This window comes from Natator depressus, chromosome 1 (genome assembly GCF_965152275.1).
Source record: "Natator depressus isolate rNatDep1 chromosome 1, rNatDep2.hap1, whole genome shotgun sequence".
Taxonomy (NCBI): domain Eukaryota; kingdom Metazoa; phylum Chordata; order Testudines; family Cheloniidae; genus Natator; species Natator depressus.
In genome coordinates, this window is record NC_134234.1 from 254,135,635 (window position 1) to 254,157,531 (window position 21,897).

Genomic DNA, 21,897 nt, shown 5'->3' on the forward strand with positions numbered 1-21,897 from the left:
TCACCTCTTCGCCCGCCCGCCACTCACCCCTATGGCGCCGACTTCCCCTCTGCTGGGTAGGTGCTCGCCCACCTCCACCTCTTCCCGCCTCTGCACCGCCCTCGCACTGCCCCCATTCCACCCCCTTCCCCCAAGTCCCCGCCCCTGCCCTGCCTCTTCTCTGCCTCCTCCCCTGAGCGCGCCGTGTACCCGCTCCTTCCCCCTCCCTCCTGGAAAGCGCTAAGCACCTCCAAACAGCTGTTAGGCAGCGGGAAGTGCTGGAGGGGGGGAGGAGCAGGGACACGGCACGCTGGGGGGGAGAAGGAGGCGAGGGTGGGGGAGCTTGGCTGCAATTTTTCCCCGTGGATGCTTCAGCCCTGGAGACCCATGGGGTCAGTGCATCCCTCCCGCTTGCCTCCTTACCTGAATATCAGGACAAATGGCGTCCCCATCGTACATTGATCGGGACGCGGGACAAAGGATTAAATATCGGGACATCTGGTCACCCTAGCCGTGAGCAGTCTTGACTTGCTTTTCTTTTTTATTCACTGTGGCTGGAGGGGATTATATGCGGTAATCCCTCTTCTTGGAAGGCAACATCCTATTGTACAGCAGAAAACTGAGTAAGCCATGTGTACCACATCATGCCCTCTTTAGGCTCCTTTGTTCCCCTGGGGTAGCATCTCTGGTCTATCTCACATGCCATTTGAGAGGATGAGATGCAACTTGTGTGTTTTTTGTCGAACATGGTTCATGCACCAGATGAGGCCCAATGATCTCAAAAATACCCCGCCAACCCACTCATCCCTATCCAATGGAGAATGCCCTCTACTGGTGCCACTTCCAATCCTTTGCACTCAGCCCTGGGGTCTCCTTTCCCAATGTACTGCCAACTTAGGTTCCCCTTTAATTTTTCCTGAGCCAACACAGATTGGATCTTGTTACTAAGGCTTCTGTTCAAGGTGATCTGGCCTCATTTCCCTCTGGGCATCAGGAGGAAGCAAGAGAATGGCAGTTAGGAAGCTCCATTAACAGGCACCCCAGGGAAAGGGAAGGGAATGCTGTGTCTGCCTCCTCAGGTTACATGAGCACTGCACATGCAGCAGGGCTTGCAGAGAAAACAGAGCAAATGGCAGAGCATGAAGGTCCAGAGGGATACTTATGTGCAACATCTCTTCCCTGTAGCTATTGTACTCTCTGCTCATGCACGCTGCACAGGGGAGGGGATTGCAGGGACAACCCAGCAAAGAACCTGGGGGTCTCTCTTTGCAATCCCCAGAGATCAGCAGCCATCAGGTTCTTCTAGCTAAAATACAACACAGTCCAGCTCAGACTCCTTGTAATGATGCTTCCCATTCATCTCTGGGAACTGCATCCAGGGGAGGGACAGAGTTCTCTTTGCAAGGCAGATTCAAGCTTGACTGTAACAGTTGTAAGCAGGTTTCCACTCTGGAGCATGCTGGCTCGGTCCGTGCAAGCCACAAACTTTCTGTCAGTTGGCCCTACGAGGATTAAAACGAGCCAAATTTGTACTGAATTTGGAAGGAGAGGAGAGGCAAGGACTGAAACAAAGGAAGGTGCATGGGGAGGCAGAGAGGCTGTGTGAGGAAGCTATTCGATCAGAGAAGGGCCAGGATATGCTGCAACACTGCTGGAGCATTAGCAAATGACACTTTCTTCCTTCTCTTTTCCTCATTAAGGCTTTGCCAACCCACCTGCTGCAGGTGGTGTGTCATTACCTCGTGTACAGAGTGGTAGGGCAGGCAGGGTCCTCTTTGGGTGACAGGAGTCCTTGTGGCTAGGAATCTCAGCAGCAATTGCTGCTTTAGGCCTATGCAGCTGCATTAATCCCTGCCCTTTCAGGGGTCCTACTTCTCACTCCCACCAACCCATCATCCCGGCTGGTTCCCTGTCCATGATCCCCTTTGAGTCTGGCGCCCAAGGGCAGTGGCAGCGGGTGAATTTCATAACAGCTCTTCCTACCCCTGCTTGGAAAGCTGCACTTTGGCTCCATCTCCTGGCCATATAAGGGAGAGTCCCCAAGGAGCCACAGGGCTTCATTCAGAGGTGAAGGATTTGCTACAGCCTGAGGGGGTCACTGGCAGGGAGGAGGGGGGCTGTGGATACAGGGATGTGTGGGAGTTTGGACATCAGAGGGAAGGGAGCTGGACAGGCCTCTCATGGGTTATTTCACATAGAGCCTCACAAAACCGAGGCCCAACTCTGTTCTCTGGGTGGCACGTGTCATTATCCAGAGAGGCAAGTGGGGGGTGGGGAGATGGACTACTTTTTGCCAGTCCCTGAGATTCAGATTTCTGCACAATGCCAGTCAGCCTTGCCCTGGTGTTTTTATTGGGCCTGATTCTCCACTGCTCTGCACTCTGCAGGCAGGGACACCAGTGCAAAGAGAGTGTAAAATGCTACCAGCCTGGTAGCTTGTGACAGTCCCTTTGCACAGGAGCCGCAGTTTCTGTGTGGTGACTGGCAGTAATGAGTCAGGCTCATCGGTCCCATTTGACAGTCTGCCTTTCACTTCCCTAACATGGGGGGAGGCAGTTTCGACACACATGCTGCAATCACAAAGCTGCCTGGCTTATGGGCTCTCTTTCGGTAGCACTTCCTCAATCTGGTGGGAGCGGGTAACGACAGGCTAACAGTGATGTATTCAGAGTAAGATCCCTGAGGCCTTGCAGAGCGTTCCCAGTACATCCAGACTAACAGAGCTAGAGGGGTGGGATCCTGTTTGCTCCCAGTCCACTAGAAGAAAGAAAGGGCTGGTCCTTTCTGGGGCTCACCTGGACACCAAGGAGCTGAAAGGATGTCTCTTCCCCGTCAGCTGCGAGACAAGAGGTGAGTTCCACAGAAACACTGCGTTACCAGTCTGCTCCTTCCCTTTTGCTTTGTCTGTGAAGAGACACTGCCTGGGTGTGGCTGCAGCCACCAAAACATTGGGCTTCCTTTGTGTGTGTGGGAGCCCTCAGTTTTTAAATAGGAATAGCCCCCCTAGTGCTATCAGGGGCCCCATGGAAGGCTCCCCAACCAGGGAGGGCAGCAGGTATTTGCCTCTTTGTCCTTCCTGTAGTTCTACCAGGGGAGGGTAACTTTAAACTGCAGCTGGGGCTCCACAGCAAAGGCTGGCTGTGACAGCACGGGCACATCCCGTGGCCGCTCTAACAGCAAGTGGTGGCGCCTCCCGAGTTTGGAGTTGTGCTGACTAACTCCAGCAGAGCAAGAGATTGTCGGCAACTTCCGACACTACAGTGCCCTTCTGGGTGGACTCTCCACCGTCAGAGGCCCCTTGTTCTGGGGTCTGATGGTGGAGGGGAGAATTGATCCCCCTTCCATACTCTTTGCTGAGTGGGAAAATATTCCATTGCTAGAACTGGAAACCATCTTTTCCCCATTCCCACTGCTCCTCCACTTTCTTCTCCAGCACTTTTACTTCAGGATTAACACAGAGAGACCTCTCACATGGTGGCATGTGACTGAGGCAAATGAATGTGCACCTCTCTGTTTTTATCAAGGGGGTTGGGCAGAGAAGGGCCTGAAAAGAAGGTGAAAATGGTCTGGTCAGACCTGTGAGCCCATTACTCTTTATTGTGTATACAGACAAAAGTGAGATAGGTGCCCATGCTCACCTTAGGCCAAGGCAGACTGGTCTACAATTATTATCCTAATGTAAGCGGGGGAATGGTCCCGCTATTGTGAGGAACTTTCCTGGCTTATACAGTACTCCAGTGGACTTAGGTAGCAGAAGGATCTGAGTCCCCACTCCCTTTACCCAGAGACCTGCCTGACCTCGAGGGCTCCCCTTCCACTCTCCTGTGTGGCAGAGTCCTCATAACCCCGACAAGGCTGGGCCCAGGATTCCTGGGGGGCTCGACCCCCAACCTTGTTGTGGTCACTTAGGGCAGGGGCTAAGGTGTCCCCACTCTGGGGTGCTCTTTCCACTCTGGATGCTTCCCTGACCCACTGACTATTGCATATAGTTCAAAGCAAATACAATTTATTAAACAATCAATTTTTAAAAAATAAGTAAGAAATGGGAAAGGTTAAAGGAAAACGCGTCACCCCGCTCTGTGGCACGGGGACGCCACAACCAGCGTCTCTGGAATGTCAGGGCAGTTCACAGTCTGTTCCTCACACGTCCCAGGCCTCCTTCTCAGGCCCCAGCTGTGCTGCAGGGATGCTGCGGGTCAGACACTTGCTCTGGCCGTGGCCACACGTCATCAGGCTCTAGGCAGCAGGACCCTTCCCAGTGTTGCCTCTGTCCCGTTGGGGTTATGATCCCCCTCCCAGTCTAGCCTGCAGGGCCTCTTGGCTGGGGGCGTCTCCCTGTGCTGGGTCCGCTGCCCAGGGTCCCCCCTCGCTCTCCCCAGCTGCTCACAGCACCCGGCTCTGGTCTGGTCTGCTCCAACTCCAGCTCCAGCACTGCTGCTGCTCTGCCTCCAGCTCAGCTCCCCAGGCTGCTCCTCTAGCCCCTCTCTGGCTCTGGCTGCTGCTCCCTCCTTAGCTCTGCCCTTCTGGACAGGCAGCTCCAGCTCACACTGGGAAGGACGGGACCCCATGCTCCTGACTCCCTCATTGCCCTGCCTGCCTCATCAATCAGGCTGACCTGGAGCATTGTCCTCTCCCCATTGGCCCTGAGGGCTGTCAGTCTCAGGGTCTTGATTCTTCTTCAGCCGTTCCCCTTTCTTTTGGTCCTGGGAGAGGGCCAACCAAAACCCCCACTACATTTCAGAAAGGGGCCAACAGTGCCCTTACACCAAGTTTTCTATACACTGTAGGATGGTCAAGAATGTGCCTCGTTGTCTGCCAGCAAAAGCGCGCTAACCCAGACCCTTCGGTGGGTAGCCCTGCTGGTGTGGCTGGACCTTAGAGCATGGGGGCAGATTTTCAGACTCACTGCATACCCACAGCTCTCACTGATTTCAGTTGGAGTTGTATGTATTCAATGCTCCTGAAAATCAGACATCGGAGGTCTATACAGTCATCCTTGCAGTTTGTGGGGCCCCAGGCTTCCAGAAAGAGAGAAATCGGGGCATGAATTGCCTTCTTCTTGCTTCTGTTGCTGTCTGGTGCCTGGCAGCAAGATGTTGCCTTCCCCCCCTGGCTCTACTGCCTGCGAGGGTGTCATAAATATAAAGGGACGGATAACCACCTTTCTGTATACAGTGCTATAAAATCCCTTCTGGCCAGAGGCAAAACCCTTTCACCTGTAAAGGGTTAAGAAGCTAAGGTAACCTCGCTGGCACCTGACCCAAAATGACCAATGAGGGGACAAGATACTTTCAAATCTGGAGGGGGGACAAAGGGTTTTTGTCTGTCTGTGTGATACCTTTGCCAGGAACAGATCAAGGATGAAAGTTCTCCAACTCCTGTAAAGTTAATAAGTAATCTAGCTAGAAAATACGTTAGGTTTTCTTTGTTTAATGGTTTGTAAAATTCGCTGTGCTGGAGGGAATGTATATTCCTGTTTTTGTGTCTTTTTGTAACTTAAGGTTTTGCCTAGAGGGATTCTCTATGTTTTGAATCTGATTACCCTGTAAAGTATTTACCATCCTGATTTTACAGAGGTGATTCTTTTACCTTTTCTTTAAATAAAATTATTCTTTTAAGAGCCTGATTGATTTTTCAATGTTCTTAATATCCAAGCGTTTGGGTCTGTGTTCACTTGTACCAGTTGGTGAGGATATTATTATCAAGCCTTCCCCAGGAAAGGGAGTGTAGGGCTTGGGGGAATATTTTGGGGGAATAGGACTCCAGGTGGTCCTTTCCCTGTTCTTTATCTAAAATACTTGGTGGTGGCAGCGTTTTACCTAATCCAAGGGCAAAGACTTTGTGCCTTGGGGAAGTTTTAACCTAAACTGGTAGAAATAAGCTTGGGGGGGGGTCTTTCATGCAGGTCCCCACATCTGTACCCTAGAGTTCAGAGTGGGGAAGGAACCTTGACAGAAGGAGATAGGACCAGCCCAGGAGTTGCAGAGCTTACATGGAGCCATTAGTTTGCTTGTGCCAAAGGCCAACACCAGCTGTAGTAACCCAGCTCTTTCTTCTCTTGCCTTTCAGTGACTTTGACCAGCTTCCAAATGAGGTGCCTGTCTCCGCTAACATTGCAGATGCCCAAGAGAAGAGCGGCTTCACCAGTTACTATGTAAGAGAGAGACTCTCTCCATGTGCTCACAGGCGTGACTGGCTCAGCATTGGGTCAGGGAAATAGGATGCAACGTGCCTGGCCTGATGCCGATAGGCATGGCCTGCTGTGTATACAGCCTTCCGGTCTCCATGTTGTTGGCTGAGGCCTGCCTTCCCCTGGAATGGGGAGGTGTCTGTCACAGGTGCACCCTGACAATCCAAGTAGCTGTGGGTGTGGCTTGACAGTGATGGGCTCTTTGGCACTGCCTGTTTCCTAAGTCTTTCCATAGCCTTGTTTAGGAGATTCAATGGGGATAGGGGGATAGACAGTCTGACAAGGAATAGCCCATCTTGGCACGTGCAAATTAGGAAGCTCCCTCCTCCACAGAAGAGGATGTCAGATCAGGACAGTGAATCACTGGAGCACGAGGGAGGAGAACGGGAGGGAAGGAGGAAAGAGGGGCGTGAGATGTGCAAAGAGTGAGCTCTGGATGAGGTCTGCTCAGTGTGCCCTCTGCTGGGTAGACTCCTCTTGCCAGAGGCATTGACCACTGATCTCCCACTGAGGGTCTGCAGGGTTTAGACTCGGCTGCAATAAGTCTTGGCTACTATCTGCTTAAGTCTCCTTGGAGTGTCTGGGTGCCAAGTGGCACAGGGTTCAATGCTTGGGAATCAGGCCGTCCATTAATCACAGCAGACCAATCTGTTTGGGAAATCAACGGGAGTACTGTCTGGTGGTTAGAGCAGGGGACCCAGAGTCAGGAAATCTGGGCACTGTTTCTGACTCTGCCACTGACTTGCTGCATGACCATGGACAAGACTCCTAGGCCAGAATGTTCAAACTTGTGTGCTTGAAATCAGCGAGAGTTATGAGTGCTCAGCACCTCTGAAAACCAGGACCTTAAATTAGGGGCCTAAATGTGGATTTAAGATGTCCAAGGCACCCAAGCTTTAAAATATTATCTTTAATCTCTTGGGGGCATTAACTTCCCCGTCTGTCAAATGGCAATCATAAAGTGGTGTCCTGCCCTCTGATGGAAGGTGTTATATGAGAGTAAAGTATTATTGTTAGCATTATCTAATGCCTCAGATCCTCCCAGGTTTGCTGTTCGCTTGATGGTGTGGTAGTAAACAATCACAGTGACTTGATCCATAGGAAACTTGGGGACACAGGCAAAATCAGCCTGGTGTGGTTATTATTTTATAGCACCCAAAATGCCAGGTTCTTAAGAGAAGGCTTACCTTCTACTGCAGCCTCCTGAAAAAACAGCCCAGACAGTGGACGGCTGGCTATATCCATCTGCTCTGTGCCTCACTTGCACTCTTTAGATCTTATTAGGTATGCATGTGACCCTCACTCCCTCTTCCCCTTCAGGTGTTTGTCATTGAGGTGAAGACAAAAGGAGGTGGCAGATACTTGATCTTCCGCCGCTACCGCCAGTTCTACACCCTGCATAACAAGCTAGAGGAGAGATATGGGGCAGAGAACAAAAGCAACACCTTTGCCTTCACCCTCCCCGTGTTGCCAGGTAGGCTGTTGTCGAATGCAGCCCTGTGCCTGCTTGCAGACATCCTTGGTAGTTATTCCAATCTTAGCTTCTCCTAGTGGAGCTCATTGCAGGGAAGGGTGCCGGAGTCCTGGCTGTGAGAACCAGTTCCCAGCAATGGTGGTTGTAGAGATCAGTGCAGGTGTAGTGGCTGGGGGATTTCCTCCAGCAGGGGTCACTGATGTGGAAAGCTGGAAATTCTTTTGCCTGTATTTCTTGTCCCAGATGCTACTGTCATATTGCTTCCTTCCCATTTTCTTTTTGGTAACTCTTATGGTTTGTTGGTTTTGTGCTTTCCAGGAAAGGTTTATGTTGGCGCGAAAAAGGAGATTGCAGAGAGCCGGATCCCTATCCTCAATATTTACATGAAGGTAAAGCTTCAAGTTAGAGTAGAGGTTGTTGTGGGTATACAGAGTCAATACTTTGGATAGGTCCCATTTGAAATCATCTTGGATAGCTATGTCCATCCCAGCAGGGGGTACCTGGCTCTCTTTATGGTGCTCACCCTGAGACACCCTACTTCCCCGAGTCACCATAACACTGGGGAGAGAACTCCTTCGTGTGCAGGTTGATTATGGGCCCTGTATTAAATGAGTGGCTGACTGGGGCCTGCAGCAGCGGATGGGCTGATAGGCAGTGATGGGAGCCTGCCACTGCCCAGCTCTGCCTTCTCCCCACAGGGATTGCTGTGATTCTGGGGTGGGAGGATGACAGGAAGAGGGTGAACGTCCCTGGAGTAGATCAGGCACACCGGCAACACATTGGCCAAGGCCAGCAGTGAATAGAGGCAAAACCAGCAGCTGCTCAACCCTGTCCCACTTAGCAGGGGGATTTCTGACAGTGATGCACCTCCTTTTTGTGTCTGTAGGTTGGAGAGGTGTTTCCATTACCCAGATAACATACAAAGTGGATCTCTCTCACGGGTGTTGTTCTGCTCCCTTGTCTCCCCTGACACAGAAGCTGCTCTGCCTGCCCAGCTGGGTGCTGATGGATGAACACCTACGACTGTTTTTCTACCAGTCGGAGTTTGACTGTGAGCAGGTGCCACAGGGGCTGCGGCGGCTTCGCCCACGCACTCGCCGAGTGTAAGCCTCTGATGTGTTTCCTCCTGGGTGCCTGCTCGAAGGGAGGGTGTCCAGCGCCCCTTGAGGAGAGGGAAATTGGGGAGTCCCAATGTGTCCCCCAAATAAGTCAGTCAAATCCTACTCTACTGCTTGTCTGTGCCATGTAAACTGGACTGTTCCCACCTTCAGTAGCTAACCCTCCAGTATTCAGGCTGCATTCTGTCTAAGGCCAGGGAAATGCTGAAAGGCCATTGGCACTGTTTTAAAATGGTGCCCCACTCATTGCGCTAGTGACTCTGTTCCGGTGATCTCTGTAGGGAGCTGTGTGTGGTGTGGGCAGGCCAGGATTGGGGACTTGATCCTGCACTGCTGAAGTCAATGGGAGTTTTGCCATTGATTTCAACAGCAGTTGGATCAGATCTTAAATGAATGTGGAGACTCAACTGGTCCCCATGCCTCACCTGAGCAGGGGCCTATCCTCCAGAGCAGCACTGGGATCCCACAGGAGAGCTGTGCTGTGTAGAGCAAAGGAGAATGAATTCCCCTCCCAACCCAGCAGCATGTGTGTGTGAAGGCCTGGATTGAATTAACACAATCCTTAAGGCTGAGATTTTTCCAAGGGAACTAACTAGCCCCCCAGCGCAAGTCTCACTTCCCTGCTCAGCGCAGCGGGAGGGAGGGATTCCTCCAGAGCGGGGTGGGTAAGGGAGGTCTAAGATTCTGAGTACACAGAGGAATTCCCCTCTGTGCTCAGCAGAGGGCTTTGCCAGGCAGGGTTTGCTGCTGCGACACTCGAGAGCTGAGAACACTGGGGTTAATGTAGTCGTGTCCGTGTCTATTTGCTCGACTCGCATGTCGTGCCCAGATACTCTGGCGCTTTGTAAAGTGACTTGTGACTTGGATCACCTGCCTCCTAGATGGTGAGGAAGCAAAGACTGTGCTATTCAGCTGCTTTTCTTACCGCTAGAAAGGGGTGTTTACCTTCCCGTTGTCTCCTTCCTCTGCAGCAAAAGCATTGTGCCCCAGGCGCCCGGTTTTGACCGCATGGCAGCTCCGCGGGCTGAGGTGGGTACCCTGTGCAGCATGTAGCAGGTTGTAAACAAAACTGCTTTTCCACTCAGGGATCTCTCTTATTACATCTGTGCCATTCTTGGGAGAGCTTCATGTGTTGGGGGAGGAGGGAAAATGGAATAAGCATAGATAGGAAATTCCTCTCACTTCAGTGCAGGAGAGGGGAAGGGTAGGAGAGACTAGTGTGCGGTGAAGCAGAGGACTGAAGATATATATAGACTGAATCCCCCCCTCTGCTGAATAACAGGAGGGTCTTATTGGAGGATCAATATGAGCTGAATCTCAGAAATGACAGAACACAGAGAACTCAGTGCCAACTTTTCTGCATTTAGGGGGCGTCACCCACAGACTCAGTCTCAGGCTCCGATTCAGCAAAGGACTTAAGCACATGCTTAGCTGGAAGTATGTACTTAAGTCCCATTGCTTGCTGTAAGATAAGCACGTGCTTAAATGCTTTGAATCAGGGCCTGCAGCATTCTCGTCACCAGGACTGGAAGAGCAAGGAAAACCAACACTCCTGTTCCAGCCTCAAGACCTAAGCTGGGAAGGGGAAACTCTTACAAATGGAAAGGGGTGGGGAGAGAACGTGAAAGAGTGGGGGAAAGGAGAGAGAGAGAGATAAAACACGGAAGGTAAAAGTAGATGGGACAAGGCTGAATCAGACAAGAGATTTCATGGGGAGAAAGGGGTTTGGGGGAAAAGAGAACGTTTCAATAAACTGAAACCTTGTAAAAGGGGGAACACTTACAGAACTAATAGTCCGAGGGAAAAGTTGGGCATTGGGAAAGATACACTCAAAATCCAGGAAGATACATGGAAAATAGGAGGAGCAAAGGGAAAAGAAGGAGAAGAACAAAGGAGAGGGCAAGTTCCTGACCCCACCCCCTTCCCCTTTAAGTGGATAGAAAGCTTGTTTGATACAAGATTTTGAATCTGCCATTTGATGGCGATTTGGATGTTTCCAGCTGCTTTAAAAATAATCTTTCCTGGCTTTGGGAAAGACGAGTTGACACGCCTTCCTCAGCCCCAGCTCCCCTTGGGTATTTGTAAGGCTGACTGCATTCCTTTCTGTCACTAACAGGAAGTGGGGGCTTTTCAGGGCATGCGGCTGCAAGCCTCTTTCCTGTTTGAGCAAGCAGAGTTGGCTCAGAGTTTTCCTGAGTTGGAGTGGTTATTTCCCTCTGTCAAGACACAAGACACTTGCACTGTGAAGCCGGTGTGGGAGGCCCTTCTTAAGAGAGACACTAAGCTCCTTTTTTGGGGCCCCAGGGTGAAATATGTTGGTATGCTCTTGCTTCTCTAAGACAAACGTAAGGGGACTCTTGTCCCCTAACTAAAACTCAGTGGGGGTGTTTGGGTTGGCTAGCTCCCAGTACAAAGGGGAAGGGTCAACGGGAAATCAGGACCCTGAGACTGACAGTCCCCAAGAACAATGGGGAGAGGCCAATGCTGCATGTCAGCCTGATTGACAGGGCGGGCAGGCTAATCAGGGAGTCAGGAGGCCAGGGGGGTCCCATCCTCCATGTGAGCTGGAATTGCCTGGGTCAGACAGAGTGGGGCCGAGCTAAGGAGAAAGCAGGGGTGCAAGCTGAGCTGGGGAGCAGAGCTGTGCCAGATCCAGAGGGGCCAGAGAAGCAGCGCTGGAAGCAGGTCAGTGCTGGGAGCAGAGTCACAGAAGAGGCCACAGAGCAGATCTGTGCTGGGAGCAGAGCTGCAGCAACCAGAGCCAGAGGGGCCAGAGAAGCAGCCCAGGGAGCTGGAGGCAGAGTGGAGCTGGAGCTGCAGCTGGAGCTGGATCAGTCCAGAGCCAAGTACACTGAGCAGCTGGAGAGAGTGAGGGGGGACCCTGGGCAGCGGGCCCAGCACAGGGAGATGCCCCCAGTCAAGAGGCCCTGCATATTATGTAAATGGGGGAATGGTCCTGCTGTTGTGTGGAACTTTCCTGGCTTATATACTACTCTAGTGAAATGGGCTAGTGAAAGGATCTGAGTCCTCACTCCCACTTCCTTTACCCAGAGGCCTGCCTGACCTGAAGGGCTCCCCTTCCACTCTCCTGAGTGGCAAAGTCCTTGTAACCCCGACAAGGCTGGGCCCAGGATTCCTGGGGGGCTCGACCCCCAACCTTGTCATGGTCACTTAGGGCAGGGGCTAGGATGTCCCAACTCTGGGGTGCTCTCTCTGCACTGTATGCTTCCCTGATCCACTGATCATTACATACAGTTCAAAGCAAATACAATTTATTAAGCAGCAGTCAATTTAAAAAAAAAAAAGAAGAAATGGGAAAGGTTAAAGGAAAACGCGTCACCCCGCTCTGTGGCACAGGGACGTCACAACCAGCGTCTCTGGAATGTCATGGCAGTTCACAGTCTGTTCCTCACACGTCCCAGGCCCTGGCTGTGCGGCAGGGATGCTGTGGGTTGGACACTTGCTCTGGCGGTGGCCACAAGCTCTCAGGCTCTAGGTGGCAGGACCCTTCCCAGCCTCGCCCCGACCCGTCGCGGTTACGATCCCCCTCCAAGTCTGGCCTGCAGGGCCTCTTGGCTTCCTGACTCCCTGATTAGCCTGCCCGCCCTGTCAATCAGGCTGACCTGGAGCTGACCTCTTCCCATTGTTCCTGGGGACTGTCAGTCTCAGGGTTCTGATTTCCCATGGACCCTTACCCTTTCTTTTGGTACTGGGAGCTAGCCAACCAAACACCCCCACTGAGTTTTAGTAAGGGGACAACACAAAGGAAAGGGGGCTGCAGCCAAGGGGAAATGCCATGGAAAGGTTTACCCAGAATGTATTCTGGAACAGAGGGATTCCAGCGAGACTTTGCCTTTGAACTGCCCTGCTCTGGGGATGCACATTTCCATCCCTGGGCACTAGCAGCTTGGAATGGTCTCAAAAGCAGAAATTGTTTGGGCCATGGTTTTGCCCTCTGGCAGATCTGAATGTTCAGTGTAAGGCTATTAGAAACTATGGGCTCAGTTGCTTTGAGATCCTTTTCAACAGCTGAAGACAGCAGCTCTTGGATCAATCATTCTCCATTGCATCTGTACCCTTTTTTTAATTAATAGTTACTATAGTTTATGTGGTTTATGAAAGCCTGTTTAAAGAGCTATTTATATTAGTCACTAGCGAGAGGGGATCGGGTGTCTGTCCTCCATTATGAGAACCACCATCTTCTGAGATCTCAGTCTTTATTTGTTATTCTGAATAGCAGAAAGGATCTGAGGGGCTTGGGGCTCCAGTTCTCTATATGACCTTGCACAAACATTTGGATCTGTGATGGGAAGTGCATGTTGCTCCAACTCTCCCTGCTTTCCTGATCGCTCCAGCTCGCAGTGTGCATCTCAATAGCAGGGATCTATTAGGCAATATACTCCCAAGAATGTGAGTTACAGGGAAATAACCTTTTCCTGTGAGTATGCCAGACAGGGAAAGCAGGAAAGCAGAGTTCTATAACTCTGAATTTATCATTGAAATGGTGATTATTTCCCCCAGGCACTGTTTGACTTTCTTGGAACCAGTACACTGGAGTTGAACTTCAAGAAGGGAGACTTGATCTATCTACTCAGCAGGATCAACAAAGATTGGCTAGAGGTAAGACTGAGGTTACTGGGGCTATGCTAGAGTTTCTGAGCTGTCAGTATACAGCTGACATTAGTCCATAAGGCCCAGATCCTCAAAGGTTTTTAGACTCCTGACTTCCAGTGATTTCAATGGAATTAGTAGTCTAAATAATTTTGAGGATCTGGGACTAAGCCTCTATCTCCATATTCCAGGGTCCTTCCTTTCTAGGCTCTGTTTGGATTTTAGGTTTCCTCTCCTTTGGTGCTTGTGTTTCACTTGTACTCTCTTTGCCTGTAGTGCACTCTAGAGTATGTAGAGTGAGTAGAACACACACAGGCCACAGAAAAGAGAAGGAAACTCCTGTTCAGATGTGATTGCTTGTGTTTGCGTTACTTGTGACACACTGTCCTCCAGCCTCACCCGCACCGCCCTGTTTTGGGGGGACTTGGGCACTCTGAGGAGGTAATGAGAATGGGCTGCAGGAGCATGCTGGATGTCTGCTGATATGGTATCTCTGCTTTCTATAAGAGGACAGCCTTCATGGGGAAGTATCTGTGTCTGTATATCATACACTGCCCCAGTCCTTCTGTAGCCAACCACCCAATCCAATATTCCTGTTACAGGTACGACATCAGGTCACTTCCACTGCAGTCATCTCATTATGTTGATATAGTGTACTTGGACTTTCAGAAAGCCTTGGACAAGGTACTATATCAAAGGCTCTTGAGCAAATTAAACAGCCATAGGATAATGAGGGAAAGTCCTCTCATGGATCAATAACTGGTAAAAAGATAGGAAACAAAGGATAGGAATAAATGGTCAGCTTTCCCAGTGGAGAGAGGTAAATATCCGGGCCCCCCAAGGATCTCTACTGGAACCAGTGCTGTTCAACATATTCATAAATGATTTGGAAAAATGGGTAAAACAGTGAGGTGGCAAAGTTTGCAGATGATACAAAACTACTCAAGATACTGAAGTCCAAAGCTGACTGTGAAGTTACAAAAGGATTTCACAAAACTTGGTGACTGGGTGACAAGTTAGTAGATGAAATTCAGTGTTGATAAATGCAAAGCAAGGCACATTGGAAACTATAATCCCAACGATACATGCAAAAATGATAAGATCTAAATTAGCTGTTACCACTCAAGAAATAGAGTCATTATGTATAGTTCTTTGAAAATATCTGCTCAGTGTGCAGCAGCAGTCAAAAAAAGCTACAGAATGTTAGGAACCGTTAGGAACGAGATAGATAATAAGACAGAAAATATCACAATGACACTATATAAATCCATGGTACGCCCACACCTGGAATATTCTAGGCAGTTCTGGTCAACCCATCTCAAAAAAAGATGTATCAGAATTGGAAAAGGTACAGAGAAGGGCAACAGAAATGAAGACAGATTAGACTAAAGAGATGTCTAAGGCGTGGTATGGCTGAGGCCTATAAAATCATGAAAGGTATGGAGAAAGTGCAGAGGAAAGTGTTAGTTACCCCTTCACAGAATGAAAGAATTGGATGACCCCCAATGAAATGAATAGGCAGCAGGTTTAAAACAAACAAAAGGAAGTACTTCTTCACACACTGCACAGTCAACCTGTGGAACTCACTGCGAGGGCATGTGGTGAAGGCCAAAAGTACAACTAGGTTCAGAAAAGAACTAGATAAGTTCATGGAGGATAGGAACCGTCAAGGGCTATTAGCCAAGATGGTCAGGGATGGAATCCCCTGCTCTGAGTGTCCCTAAACCTCTGACTGCCATAAGCTGACAGTGGATGACAGAGGATGGCTCTCTCAATAATTACCCTGTTCTCTTCATGCCCTCTGAAGCATCTGTCACTGGACACTGTCAGAGACAGGATACTGGGCTAGATGGGCCATTAGTATGACCCAGTATGGCTGTTCTTACATGACCATATCTGGGGAGTTCTGGCAGTCATCTCCATGGAAATGACTCACATTTCCACAGCAGACCACATGTAGCCAAAATAGTGCCCTCTTTGTCATTCTCTTCTTTCCACTTGTCCCAGGGAACCGTCCACGAGGCCACTGGAATCTTCCCATGTGCTTTTGTGAAGATCATTCAAGACTTACCCCCAGAGGAGGGCACTATCAATTGGCTGCGCTGCTATTACCAGGATGACACTGTCAGCAGCATCAGGTAAGGAGACGATGCTTTCAGGTGATGCTGGAGAGATGCCCGCGCTCCTGCAGCCCCGTCAGGGAACTGCTCTGATCATGTGAGATGACGATATCTTTTCCCTCTTCTAGGGACATATCAGTGGAAGAGGACCTGAGCAGCACCCCATTGTTCAAGCACCTCATGGCATTAATGAGGTACAGCACCGGCAGATGGAGGTGCAGGCACTATTGGATGCAGAGAGTCACTCGCAGGCATATTTCCTGAGTTCCTCCCGCTCCTGGCTGTGTTAGGGTCTGTCCAGCCACCCCAGTGTTCTGGGCCTGACCTACTCCTCCCTATTAACCTGGAGAGTTGGCAGTTGTCACAACCTGGCCCAGGACCAGTCTGTGTGGTCCCTAGTCTGTTGTGAATGGACCCAATGACTGGGTCCCATGTGCTTCCAAGCCAAGTGGGCCTGGGCAGAGTCTAGTCATTGCTTCTAGCTGTTGGACTCTAGGACACACTCCCAGGCTCAGGCCTCTTGTCTGACACCCTTGGGATGTGGGGGACCAGTGTCCAGCCACCCCAGACAGTCATCTACACAGGAGAGAAAAGGTATTGCCACCACCCGTGGAGACATCTGCACTGCACATACTATGTTGTGTCCACACACAAAAATGGTCTTTATTTTTACAAGTGATGCCAGCATCATTGAGTGTGCACCTCCTCTGAGCAAGTCTTGATAATGTCTCTGCCCACCCTGTTATTTATGAGTGGTATTGTCGTAGTGCCTAGAACCCTAGTTATAGACCAGGACCCCATTGGGCTAAGTACTGAACAAACACAGTCTACCCCAACATCCCTGCCCACTGTTGCAAGTCCAGTGTGGCTGGAACTCACAGGCATTGCAGTCACATAGACATGGCTGGTTCTCCCATCTCAGCCCACCAATGCTTTTCCCCACTCAGCCCTAAGCTTGCCAGCCCTAAGCTTATAGAAATAATGAGTCCAGGCCCTCAAGTTCATGAGATTGGCTTGAGACTCCTGAGACTTTAATTATAAATGTTGGAGGGTTTTTTTTTAATTTACCTTTTTGGCATTTGAAAAGGGTCACATTTTCAAATTATTTTCTCAAGCATGAGGTCTGAGATACCCATGTAATCAAATGACTCCAGGAGCTGGGGCTTTAAGAAAAACGTGCAATAAAATTGAGAGACTTGACAACACTATTGATCAGTGACCTCTCTGCACTCTGTTAACACCTCCCTTTGGTCTTGGCTCGCCTTGTTCTCTCCAACCTGGTTTTAGCAGGCCTGCAAGCCACTGAGCCATCTGTCACCTGGCTTGTTGTGATGGACAATCCCACAAATAACAAGCTGGACACACGGCAATAGGCAATAGAATTTCACTATAGTTTTAAAACTTGGAGTATTAAAAATCAAACATGGGGGCCAGTTTCCTTCCACTCTTGTAAAGGAAACAAACAAGGGGGAAAGGGGTTTTTTATGAATTTACCAATTTTATATAGTTTTAATACACTATTAAACCAGTAGACCAAGAGACCCAAGAAAGAACTCTGCATGGCTTGAAAGCTCGTCTCTCTCACCACCAGAAGTTGGTCCAAAATAAGATATTACCTCACCCACCTCGTCTCTCTCATATCTTGGGAGGAACGTGGCTACAGCAACACTGCAAACAAATATTAAACGAATAAACTGTTTTACTTATTGTAGAGCAGTTTTTTGTTGGGCCACTCATCTGGGAGTTGCTGGAGTAGCATCCCCCATGTTTGCCCAACCTCTGAAAGGGATAGTAGAAGAAGCATTATAACTTCATTTTGAATGACAGTGGAATTACAGATATACTCACTAGGCAATACTACTCCTGCCTAACTGCTCCAATTGCAAATTCACCTATCCCTGGCAGTCTAGCTGGGTTTCTGTAATGGTGTTTGAAACACTGGTTGTCTATTAGCAGCCAAACTCTATAGTGTGTCTCTAGTGCAGAGGTGGGTAAATTACGGCCCATAGGCCTCGTTCGGCCCTTCAGACATTTCAGAGCTCCAGCCGGGGAGCAGGGTCCAGGGCTTGCCCTGCACCAGCCGGGGAGTGGGGTTGGGGGCTTGCCCCGCTCCGCGCATGCCAGGGCTCCGTGTGGCTTCCAGAAGCAGTGGCATGACCCCCTCCACCTCCTACGCGTAGGGGCAACCAGGGGGCACTGCACACTGCCCCCTCAGCTCCCATTGGCTGGCAATTGCGGCCAATGGGAGCTCCAGGGGCAGGGGCAGCACCTGCGGACGGGGCAGAGTGCAGAGTCACCTGGCCACGCCTGTGCATAGGAGCCGGAGGGAGGACATGCCGCTGCTTCTGGGAGCTGCTTGAGGTAAGTGCCACCCAGACCCTGCACCCCTAATCCCCTCCTGTGCCCCAACCCCCTGCCCCTGCCCTGATCCCCCTCCTGCCCTCTGAACCTCTCGGTCCCAGCCCAGAGCACCCTACTGCACTCCCAACCCCTCATCCCCCACCCCAGAACCCGCACCCCCAGCCGGAGACCTCACCCTCTCCCACACCCCAGCCCCCAATTTTGTGAGCATTCATGGCCCGCCATACAATTTCCATACCCAGATGTGGTCCTTGGGCCAAAAAGTTTGCCCGCCCCTGCCTTAGTGAGATGTATTGCTGGCAACCATTTTCAATAAGTACTGGCCTAGTGCAGATGTACCCGCAGAGGCCAGTGTTCGAGTGAAGGGCAAAGAGACCTCGGCGTCAGCTTCATATCTGTATAGTGTTAATACACAGCACGGTATGGAGACAGCTGATCTGACACCTCCCATTCATTGGCTTGGCAAGGGTTAAATATCTTCAAAAAGCTGGGTGTGCTGCCATTCTTTAGAGTTCTCCTTAGAGGGCTGCTGTCTCTTGTACATTAACATGCAGTATCTTCCTGGCATTGTTTGAACCCTAGGGTTTAATCCATTTTTCCTCTCCTAGGAGAGAGTTTGACCGTGATGACATTGTTCTGAATTACCGGGACTCTGAGGGTGACCTGATCCGTCTGGTCTCTGACCAGGATGTCGAACTCATGGTGTCTCAGAGCAGGAGACGGCCCTCTGAGAAGCATTTTTTCCCTTGGAAGTTGCACATCACCCACCAAGATGACCTCAGTGTCTACAACACCAGCCCAGGAGGAGACACTAGTCAGGCACTAGAAATGAAAGGACGGTGACTGCCACAGGGAGCTGTTTCAACAGGTGGCTGCGCCCCTCCATCCACTGTACCGACTGCTTCTTTTAACTAGGCTTGAGACAGGCAACAATCACAGCAGGTTAGATACTGGTGCCCCGGGACATGGAACAATCAGAACAAGTGGACCTACTGGCGCCTGAGAGCAGAAGTGCTGAGGTGTCAGGGGAGCCCTGCAAGCCCAGGCACCTCAAAGACTAAGTGGACATTGTTAGTAAATGTAGTTAGTAAGCTGGCTGTAAATCATTGTAATTGTGTGTCCGTGTTGGGTTTGAAGTGTTGTTTTGGCTGGGAAGAGAAGATGTGCTATTGTGGATTATGCCTTTAAGGGCTGAGCGCCCCAGCTTGAAATCTGGGGCCAACTGGAACTGGTCACGGAATAAAGCAGAGCTCTGTCTAGCGCCTTTAGCACTGAGTGATGACAGAACACCACAAAAGGGAATGGGAAGGATGCTGGGGGACCCCAAATGGCCCCTGGGATTTGCCATGCTGCTGGGTCGCCCTACAGTGAGGAGGATAATTTCAGGGGCTTTTATGACAAGCTGTTCCTGCTTGTCTAAGCCCCATCTCCCATAGCAACGTCCCTCTGTGGGCATGAAGATGCCAGCATCTCGGGGTCCGTGTTCATAGAATCATAGAATATCAGGGTTGGAAGGGACTTCAGGAGGTCATCTAGTCCAACCCCCTGCTCAAAGCAGGACCAATCCCCAATTTTTGCCCCATATCCCTAAATGGCCCCCTCAAGGATTGAACTCACAACCCTGGGTTTAGCAGGCCAATGCTCAAACCACTGAGCTATCCCTTCCCCTGTTCTCTGATGTCTAGGTCCACTCCACAGATAGTAAATCCAAATGGGAATCAGAGTAACAGCCGTGTTAGTCTGTGTTCGCAAAAAGAAAAGGAGTACTTGTGCACCTTAGAGACTAAACAATTTATTTGAGCATAAGCTTTCGTGAGCTACAGCTCACTTCATCGGATGCATACCGTGGAAAATACAGAAGATGTTTTTATACACACAGACCATGAAAAAATGGGTGTTTATCACTACAAAAGGTTTTCTCTGTTACCAGCAGGAGAGTGGGGTGGGGAGAGAGAAAACCTTTTGTAGTGATAAACACCCATTTTTTCATGGTCTGTGTGTATAAAAACATCTTCTGTATTTTCCACGGTATGCATCCGATGAAGTGAGCTGTAGCTCACGAAAGCTTACGCTCAAATAAATTGGTTAGTCTCTAAGGTGCCACAAGTACTGCTTTTCTTTTTTCCAAATGGGAATGAATCCCTCAGAAGGGAGGAGATGAACCGTGGCTGGCGAGGGGGCATCACACAGTAACACTGTCCACTGGCTGGGGGTGCACTGGTGGTTTAGGATCTGCTCATGACTGTCCTGTCTGACACGGCTCCTCAGGGAACCCAGGGGCCTCTAGTGTTTGTTCCTTCCTGCTGGCCCTACACAGATCATCTACTTGCCACAGTTTGCAAGGGGAGAGTGTGACGTTCTGTACCTCATGGGAACACCTTACACCGCCATGTTCATCCTTATAATATGATTGTGTGGTATCTAATGCAAAGTTTGTCATGTTGGGTGTCTTTGGAAGGCTCATGGTGTACTGAGCATTGTTGTTATAGTAATGTTATAGTAATGTGACAGGTTGTAATTTCATGTATATAGTTATGAGGCTGTAACTGTGTCCTCATGGCTTAAAGCAAGCCAAGGCAAAAGGTCTCCAAGAGCAGAGGGGCAGTTCACACCTTATCAGGGCATGTATGGGACAAACCCAGCCCAGCCTCACAGGAACAAAGGACACTGGCCTAGGCAACAACAAAGGATCTGTTGGACTCTTGAGTGAGTCACCCCCCTTCCTTTGGTCAGTTTGGGATTGCAATGAGGTAATGCTCACCTGACTCTGAAGGGTGGGGGGGGCAGGAGGGCAAAGCCAAGAGGGAAGAAAGAACATGATAAAAAGGAGAGACGTTTGCCATGCTCTTCCTCTCTCTTCCACCTCCATCTACAAACATGACCACCAAGCAACTGAAGTGCTGCTCAAAGGAGAGAGCCTGGCTGAAGGTCAACCAGCCAGCCTGTGGTGAGAAGCATCTAAGTTTGTAAGGGCATTGAAAGTGTTAAGATCAGCTTAGAATGCGTTTTGCTTTTATTTCATTTGACCAAATCCGATTTATTGTGTTTTGACTTATAATCACTTAAAATCTATCCTTGTAGTTAATAAATCTGTTTCTTTATTCTACCTGAAGCAGTGTGTTTGGTTTGAAGCATAAGAGACTCCCCTTGGGATGACAAGCCTGGTACGTATCAATTTCTTTGTTAAATTGACAATCTCATATAAGCTTGCAGCGTCCAGCGGGCATAACTGGACACTACAAGACGGAGGTTCCTAGGGTTGTGTCTGGGACCAGAGATATTGGCTAGTGTCATTCGGTTGCACAATCCAAGGAGCACCTTACATGCCAGAGGCTGTGCGGGAACAGCCCAGGAGTGGGGGTTCTCACAGCAGAGCAGGGTAAAGCTGGCTCCCAGAGTCAAGGATTGGGGTGACCTAGCAGATAACACCAGAGGGCAACATCACAAAAGAGAGGGACTCTCTCTTTCCCCAGCTGCCCCAGCTCCACCCCCAATTGATTATTTTGCCCGCAGATGTGACCTGATTCTGGGTATGAATTAGGGCTGTTTCCCCACTATCTGTCCTTGGGATTAGGTCAGAATGAGCTGACTGCAGAGGAATGCCAGGGGTTTGAAAGTAGAAGAGGTTAAAATGTAATCAGTGGTAACTATGGGAGGATTATCTCCCACCCTCAATAATTAACCATTACAGGTTCTGAGGTTCCAGGGTACATGGTGTGGGGGAAAAATAATTACTCACTGACTAAAAAGGGAGGCCAAAGTGCAGTTTACAGAGATCTCCTATTGCGGTTCCTCCTGCTTCAGCACGGAGTGCACAGGTCTCAGCATGCAGCGCGCCATCTCCAGCCAAGTAGCAAGGCACCGTATGTGTATGGACAGCACCGAGGCCAGTGGGGCGCCCTTTAGGTGCTACCACAATACAAGTAACAATGACAATATGAACAGCTCTGAGGAGCAAGGCGGGGAGGCGCAACCACCCAAAGTTAGTGCTAGGCCTCTTGGGGGTTTCAAAGAATGGACGATTTGGGCCCATTGGCCTGGCAC

The 21,897-nt window shown here is 50.2% G+C and overlaps 1 protein-coding gene across 1 annotated transcript; it reads left to right on the plus strand.

Moving 5' to 3' along the window:
* Positions 1-2,616: 2,616 nt before the first annotated feature.
* Positions 2,617-19,616, plus strand: NCF4 (neutrophil cytosolic factor 4). The gene is made up of 10 exons (XM_074949944.1): positions 2,617-2,829; positions 6,049-6,133; positions 7,490-7,643; positions 7,962-8,032; positions 8,619-8,746; positions 9,733-9,790; positions 13,283-13,381; positions 15,380-15,510; positions 15,621-15,686; positions 18,462-19,616. Exons 1-10 carry the CDS (start codon positions 2,798-2,800, stop codon positions 18,694-18,696), a joined length of 1,059 nt encoding a protein of 352 aa, XP_074806045.1. The 5' UTR covers positions 2,617-2,797; the 3' UTR covers positions 18,697-19,616.
* The last annotated feature ends 2,281 nt before the right edge of the window (positions 19,617-21,897 follow it).

Coding starts and splice junctions, on each gene's coding strand:
- NCF4 (XM_074949944.1), top strand. CDS start 2,798: ATGTCTCTTCCCCGTCAGCTGCGAGACAAGAG. Junction 8,033..8,618: donor TCCTCAATATTTACATGAAG/GTAAAGCTTCAA, acceptor CCCCTGACACAG/AAGCTGCTCTGCCTGCCCAG. Junction 9,791..13,282: donor TGGCAGCTCCGCGGGCTGAG/GTGGGTACCCTG, acceptor TATTTCCCCCAG/GCACTGTTTGACTTTCTTGG.